At 42.1% G+C, this 8,284-nt stretch overlaps 1 protein-coding gene across 2 annotated transcripts; it reads left to right on the forward strand.

Annotated features, from left to right (window-relative positions):
• The first annotated feature begins 1,472 nt into the window (after positions 1-1,472).
• Positions 1,473-7,793, forward strand: LOC139769760 (uncharacterized). 2 transcript variants are annotated; one of them, XM_071701098.1, is made up of 3 exons: positions 1,473-2,235; positions 4,816-4,982; positions 5,430-7,793. In XM_071701098.1, the coding sequence occupies exons 1-3, from the start codon at positions 2,116-2,118 to the stop codon at positions 5,560-5,562; spliced, it is 420 nt and encodes a 139-aa protein (XP_071557199.1). In that variant the 5' UTR covers positions 1,473-2,115; the 3' UTR covers positions 5,563-7,793. The 2 variants fall into 2 exon arrangements, with proteins under 2 accessions (XP_071557199.1, XP_071557197.1); XM_071701096.1 differs by having other exon boundaries at positions 1,541-2,235; positions 4,804-4,982.
• The last annotated feature ends 491 nt before the right edge of the window (positions 7,794-8,284 follow it).

Below are 8,284 nucleotides of genomic sequence, written 5' to 3' on the forward strand. Positions count from 1 at the left end.
AGCGATTTTAATGAAAAATAAGAGATGATATATATATATATATATATATATATATGTATGTGACGCTCGTCTCATGATAAATTTTGCATATATCTGAACATGTACAATTGTACATACGTATTTGCGTTAAAAAAACCCGTTAAAAAATGTATCGTTTGTTCCAGATCTTCTCACATTTTTCGTCTATAAGTTTTGCTATACGTGCTATCTGACAGTTTCCCAAGTGATATTACATCAGACATAACGAAAGAAGGCGCGCATTTTAGAAAAAGACGCGACTCTGCTTCTCCGACGACGCAGATGTTTTAACCTCTCTCTCTCTCTCTCTCTCTCTCCTCTCTCTCTCTCTCTCTCTCTCTCTCTCTCTCTCTCTCTCTCTCTCTCTCTCTCTCTCTCTCTCTCTCTCTCTCTCTCTCTCTCTCTCTCTCTCTCTCTCTCTCTCTCTCTCTCTCTCCCTCTCTCTCCCTCTCTCCCCCCCCCTCTCCCAATCCCTCCCTCCCACTCTTCTCGCTCACTCTCTCCAGCTGATGGATTTATTGGTGAAATATTTATTCGCTCGCGTGGAATGTGTTACTATACAACGAGATGTGTGAATTTTCCTTTTGTTAAAAGTAAAAAATTAAGGATGAAAGGAATGACACGCGCATGCTTTCGCTACGTGAAAAAGGTACAATGATAGTCTATCGCTATCAAAACTAACTTGAACGCGCGAGTGAAACAATTTTTAAATATTTTTAGCATGGAAGCTAACGAGCGCGACGTTTAATAAAGGAGAGTTGTATTGTTTCGTATTCTTCATATCCGTTGTAGATTTTTAGATAATACGATTTTAGATAAAATGCGGTGACGAAGGCAACTCGACAAAGCGGCAAAAGGATCGAACAGGCTGAAAACGTGCTGTTAATGTATTATCAATCGATGGCGTTTATTGGAAAGTGGAAGGATTCATGATGTGGGAGATGGAAGAGTATACGCGAGTATACGCGAAGCAAAGATAAAGACAAGTTTATCCTCCGTCTCGGATGGAGAAATGCAGAAAACGAATGCAGTAAACAGGCTAATGAGAATCGTCGACACGTGCGCGCCGAGAGGAAACTCCTCGTTTTCCTCGCCATTGAGGCACGTGCTCCACGCGCGTGCACCCACGAGATCTATCGATCTCGTTAATCGCGAGGATTGAATCAACTAAAGCTAACGGCGAAAGATCGCGCAGTCTTGTCGCGTGTCTTGTTACACGCATTCGTAGTTACTATTAATTATTACTACTACCACTACTACTACTACTACTACTACTACTACCACTACCACTACTACTACTACTACTACTACTACTACTACTACTACTACTATTATTATTATTATTATTATTATTATCGTAACGTCTAGCAAAGCGTGGTCTCCCCCTCTTCTTTCCTCTTGTTCGTAGTCTCGGTCTCTCGTGCCTTCTCTCTCCGTTTTTCACTCTCTTCCTCTCACTCCTTGTTTCTCTGCCTAAATCTTTCTCCCCTCCTGCCTCAGCTAGCCCAGCCTATATAAACTCGAGTGACTCGAAAGCGTTTTCATTCTCATACGAGAAGACAGTCTATGTGTAAGGTCCCGAGGACGGTCCACGGACGCGTGTAACTCGGTCACTGACAGAGAGCGTGCGCGCGTGTCGACGATTCTCGCCCCGGTACATCTCGAGTGGAAAAGGAGCATCCCCCGACGTTTTGTTTCCCATTCGACGATTTTCGAGTCACTCCGTCACGTCGCGCGTCCGTCACGTTAACGTTTCCGCGAACGTCCCGCGAACTTGTCCGTGTCTCTCGGAGAAAACAGTCCGTTTCGCGCCGCCCCACGTCGCCCCACGCCACTCGTAGTGTCTAAACGTGCACGCTAACGCTGCAATATTTGCTAACGTGCAATCGCAACGCCGAGGCAACGTGCACGAGGAATAAGAAACGAGGAACGAGAATCGAGGATCAAGGATCGAGGAGATTGACAACTCGTCGCGACGCGCCACGACAAAGGCAAACGCGTCCACGAAAAAGAATACGTACAATCCTGCAGGCGATACAAGCTCGGGAAGCAAGTTTTGGATCATCCCACGAGTCTCGTGTCTACGTACAAAGGGAAATGTCGAGTCCGCGCGCGAAAGCCATCAGCTACCGCAATGTGAGAATAATCGTCATCGTCACCCTCGCCGTTACATTGTGCTACCCGGCTGTCGTCAATACGGCAGCGGTCCGTTCCGAGGTAAGATTTCGACCACGTCGAGTGCATTAGTCGAAAATGTAAGGCTAAACACGTAACAAAAGGAAAAGGACCAATGAAAAGCCTGAATGGTGAATTCAGTTTATTGTCCAAAAATGTCAAAGAAAGAGAGTTGAAATTGAAGAGGAGAGGAGAGAGAGAGAGAGAGAGAGGGGGGGGGGGAGAAAGCTTTTGAGCAAAGAGATGGTCCGCGTGCAGCCGTCGAAACGGAAGTCGTCTCGTGGTCACGGTTCGCGCGTTTTTTACGGGACGGACGGAACTGTATCGAGTAGAGTAATTTAGCTGTCCTTGCAATTGCAATATGTACGAGTATAATGTGTCGTGTGAGACACGAAATACACGATTACATCCTTTTCACCGTTTTCATAAATGTTAACTATATTATGTATAACTCATGCATAATCATGCAAATCGAAATTAAGTGACGAGGATGTCAATGCGTTACGAGATCGATTGGATGGCGGCGCGGTGGTCTTAAATCCCTCGACTCCCGAGCTACCCCGTCACTTAGAAAATCAATCTTCAATCGCGTGGAATCGATTTCTTCTATAGTAACGTGTGTCATACAGTCATATATGCATGGTAAAGAGAGTAGAGTGCCAAATCCTTACAATTAGTAGGCGTGCGACGCGACGCGACATGTTAATAAGTATGAGAATCTCCTGTCGTTTATCGAGGCGGGTACCCTCGGGGCACGCTTACGTGCTGGCGGCTCGAGTAGTTTCATTCATAAATCGCGTCTATCGAGTCGCGGCCTCAAGATTCAAGACTCGAGACTCGAGACTCGAGAGTGGTCGTCTTTTTTCGCCATCCGAGAACCGCTCGTCGCTCGCTATTCGATAAAGGGCGAGTCCCTAATTGAATCGAATCGCATAGGCTGTGGCTCTAGAGATCGCTCTCTAGATCTAGAGTCTAGACTGTCTAGAGTCTGAATTGTAAATCGTAAATCCCACAGCAACTGCGAGTGAGTGCCGTCGTGAGATCGAATCTCTGAAAAAATGCAAAGTCTATAAATTTAGTTGTAGGAGACTATATAGAGCGTGTAGTAAAAAAACTCGTTTTCACGTAAACGGACTGATCCGGCGTTGGTCGCTCGTCAAATTACAATCGCCATGTCATTCGCAGTTGCGTGATTGACGCGATGCGACACGACGCTCTTTCTCCTTTCGAGGAAATGCAAAGTGTATCAATGTATGTACGATCGAACATTTATAGATTTTCGTTTCGAGACACGTAACGCGATCAATAATTTGTACACATCTCATAACGGACATAACAATACATAACAATACATCTCTGTATAAAAATCTGCCCGACGTTGTATATCCTAGGCCGGATCGAAGTAACGAAGTAATGACGAAAGATTTTCGGAGAAGGCGATGCGAGGAAGCGGGGCAGTATCACGCGAGGCAGTATCGCGCTTGACACCAGAGGCTATCGAGTCCGCGGATTTGTAGATCGCAGTATTGGCGAGACTCTTCATTCTTCATTCAAGGAATGGCGTTTGCGCATTCGCTCACTTACCGATACCGCCTTGAGCGGTCAACGTTACTGGGAAAGATGAAATGGCAACGCGTGCGCCACTATACATCTTTCCCTCCCTTCTTCTCGCTCTCGGTCCGCGGTTTGCCTTGCACGAGTTTTTGCAACACCTAGATTAGACGATTTTAATCCAAAATTTAGCAAAGTCGTCGAGAACTCGAGAGTCGAGGTCGAGGCTTTTTATGTTTTACCATAATTGCACGTGCTCTTGAAATTAATTAATTACCTTGTCACGTATAAATTTTATGTAGACTACAAACGAGACTTTGAGACGTTTACTCTGGAAGAGAAGACACGAGAAAAATACCTTTAATAAATTCGAACCCTATTGTTAAAAATTGTTGAAGAGCATTAAAGTAGCGACGTTGCATCAATGCATAACTTTTTCTCTCAGATTTGTAGTCAGTTTCGTAGGAGAGAAAGAAAAAGAAAGCTCTCAATAATTCTGAGAACAGATCTATACGACCTACAATCTATAATCTATACGATTGCACAATTGTGCCTCGAGTAAAAGTAACGATGGTGTATTCGATTGCGATGGACCTCAAACAAAAGGGGCCCACGATAATCGAATCGACAATTAGGTAAAGTGTTGAATAAATTGTTAAGCTATACAGTCGCGATAGGAAACACACGATACGATATCGTACGTGTTTCGTATAAATAATAAATATGTAAGTATACAAGACGGACGTGATATCGGAGATAACTACGAGAGACGGAGATTATAGTTAGTTGAGATGCTAGCGACTTTTGAATGATTTATTTGTATGATTTATTCACATAAGAGATAAGCGCGGTATATTTCGATCGAGTGCGTCAGCCTTTAATTAAGTTAAATCAACGCTCTCTCCCTCTCCCTCTCTCTCTCCCTTTTTTCTCCCAGTCTCCCCCCCCCCCCGCCGTTGTCGCTATCGCTATTCCCGGCAGCGCGCGTGATAAAGAAAAGTTTGAAAGTATGTATATAATGCGAATGAGAGACAAAAGTTTGGTTTTATTTAATTGCAGAAGCTATTACAGGGGGTCTTGCTACGAGACTCTAGGGACGTAAAGATGCCACCATCTTCGCAAGAGAGCGACGAGGAAGACGCGACGAAGACGAAACAATTTTGTCATCACAACAGGCCTTGTGGATGGGCGGTCTACGATTCATACACGCGTGACATCATGTATTACATGAAAAACACGTGAGTCAACTACAACTACTACTATATTACCATTAATTATTCCATTAATTAGTGTCGAAGGCTCTATCATTCTGCGATAGAGCATAGCTGACAATAAGATGGCTAAATTGGAAAAGAATCACCGTTAATTACGAATTTATTTTATACGTCCTACGTAAAAGTAAGAGAGAGAGAGAGAGAGAGAGAGAGAGATATTTTCAAACGTAAAACTTGAAAATTTTTTCAACGTAAGAAGATGTTGAGATATATATACATATAACATACAGCTATTAGATGCTAGAGCAGCTAGAGCAGGACAGTCCTCTGGCGACCGGGGTGTATGAAAAATATCATGTAGGTAGGTCGCGAAACGAAAAACGCGATCAGGTTGAGATTTTCGATACATATTGCACATGTTCGTTCCTAATACCTAGTGTACGTATTTATCTCTTCGTTTGATTTGCGCAGTTGCGAATGCCTGGATGAGAGCTACAAGTGCGTGCGCGAGCGGGACGATCTGTCCTCGAGCGCATACGTGTACCGCTGCCGTCAAAACACGACGGCGGATGACATCCCGATGTCTTCCGATGACAGCATCTGAGACGAGGTCGGCGGTATCGTCTCTCGTCATCGGAACCTACTTACTTGTGTCACGTCAACTCGGTTACCGCCTCATCGTCGTCCGTCTTCGCGATCCTTGGCGTCATGGACCAGCTAGCTCTTCGACCCTTCGCTGACACATCCTTATTATATACCGTACGTCTCGAAGGTGATTTTCTCCTTGACCATCTCCATCCACATCCCGCTTCGCCGGCTTCGCTACAACGAGGATCGCGATCGATCGAGTCAGAGTGGTGCCGCCGCCACCGATTCTTGTTTCTTGTTATTCCAAGTCCAAATTGGACTTGCTACAGTACAGCTACGGCTACGGCTACGGCTATGGCTACGGCTACGAATACAAACGACGCGACGCGCCGACGCGCCGGCCGCCGCGAGCCGCGACGAGCATAGACATTTCGTCTTTGTCGGGGTTGGATCAACAATTTTACAACCAGGAACAAACTTCTCACGCGATATGTGCAAGGGATGTTACGCCTTAGTTTGTCATACAATTTTTCCGATTTTTTATTAAGCTCGCTCGGTCGACTTGACCGTGTCGCTTGTTACGTTTCTAAGCCTTATTTCACACGTATCCGGAATCCGCGGACATCCGACGCCGGGTATCCGACCGATTCTTTTCTTTAAACTATCCGGCTATCGGACAAGCGTGCGAATGCTCCCATATTAATCCATACACTTCGCGAACGGATATCCGACACCGGACGGCACGTGTGAAACGGGGCTTACGTTCCTATGGTAGTTTCCTATGGAAGAGGTACTGAAATTTATACCACGCATAAAGCACACCTAAATTAACGTATATTCACAGTTTCAAGAAAATCTAAAGAAAATCGATTTTCTCTAGTATAAGGACCGGAGAACGTCCTTAATACATTTGTTTTTAATGGATTGGGCAATAATGGACATTAAATAATACGGATAAATACGGACCTTTGACAATACCCGCGAGAGCACTTTTCCTTACATTTTCTTACCTTCATTTGTACTTAACGAAGTATCCAAAAAATAATTCCTGTCTTTCATTTTCATGTAATGATGATGATGATGATGATGATGATGATGATGATGATGATGATAACAATAATAATAATAATAATAATAATGGATTATTTATAACGCGCGCGGCGCGGGATAGAGAGAAATTATTACATACGATCGCTTTTATCCGCTGCTTGACAATCGTACGAGTGTCGATATAAATGCAAGTATGATTACAAGTTACTTTATCCGTGACCTTTTGCTTTGATCGCAAAGCAAAAGGTTGTCAAAACCGCGAACAAAGCAGATCGTGCCGAATGTAAACATCGCATCGTAATCCTTCAATCGAGCACAGTATAGGAACGAAAATGAAAGCGAATTAAATCCCAACTGGATATGCGCGCAGCGAGAATTTTACACGTAAAATGATGTTGACCTTAATTTCTATGGTTGATCCGGATTCGGAAGTAATTCTCTTGAATTCTCTTGAGTCTATATTATCGACATACACATTTTTCAAGTTCAATGCGAAATCAAAGAATGTCGCGAAGCAAATTTCTCTAGTATCGGTACGACGGTACGTTTAGGTCTCGATCTCGACACGCAGCTGAGATATACCACATTTTTAATTCGACTGGAACTTTAACACAAGTACCAACGTGAAACGTCCCAAGAAGACGCATACGTCTAACATAAGAAATAGTCTCTAAGTATTTCAGTTTTTTGTATTTGTACGCAGTATTTTTCACTTATTATGTAACATACAAAAAATGAAACGTAAGTTATCTATTAAATATTGATATAAATCAACAATATATTGTTGTATAATTATATTGTCTAATTTTATCACTTTTAATACAATAAAAAAAACTTGCGAGGTTCTTATGACTTTTCATTTCGTGTTACATATTCTTACTGTCTTCGATATTATATTGCGTGTTCTTGCAAAGGTAAATCGGTTCCCCATATACCTACTCGAACCGATGTACTTTGAAAAGTGTTATTATAAGCATAGAATAGGAAGAACGAGCCAAGTTATATACATATTGTATAATACATAGAATAGGAAGAGCGAGCAAAGTTACACGCACACGCACATGCATACAACTTGGAGCTACGGAAAAAAGTTGTCGATCGAAGAAGACAATAGCTTTTCAATATTTATTTATATAGTTTATTAATAATTTGTATATTAATAATTTGTGTGCAAAATATATCAACATTAAATTATTATTTCGAGTAGTAAAATTGCCTGTACATTTATTTTTCATACACATACTTAAAAAAATTAGCATTTTTTTCATAAAATACAGTAATATATAGTCAGAAGTGACCAGACATCGGGAAGACCATTATACTTTTCGTCTCATTCTCGCTCCCCTCCCCCTCTTTCTCTCTTTCATTTGGTGTTGAAAAATTAATTGACCGGATAGAGAAATAATGTAGAAAGAAAAAATAAACGGCGATACGTTTGGTTTAAAATAGTTTTAGTTGACAATTTACTCGGAATACGGAATAAGTGGGTGCGCTATGGCATCCATGGGATTCTAATGTCTACATTTTAATTTAAAGCAAATAAAATGATTGAAATTGATCAAGACCATCATATTATAAATAATATAAATCATCTTCAAATAAATTGTCAATTTGTTAATTTCAATTCAACATTTCACCATTTATTTTATCCACTTTCCTGTTTCTCCATTTTCAAACATTTTCTGTCT

Source organism: Temnothorax nylanderi, unplaced genomic scaffold (genome assembly GCF_030848795.1).
Source record: "Temnothorax nylanderi isolate EJ_2023f unplaced genomic scaffold, tnyl_v1.0 TNYL_tig0024_pilon, whole genome shotgun sequence".
In the NCBI taxonomy this organism is placed as follows: Eukaryota; Metazoa; Arthropoda; class Insecta; order Hymenoptera; family Formicidae; genus Temnothorax; species Temnothorax nylanderi.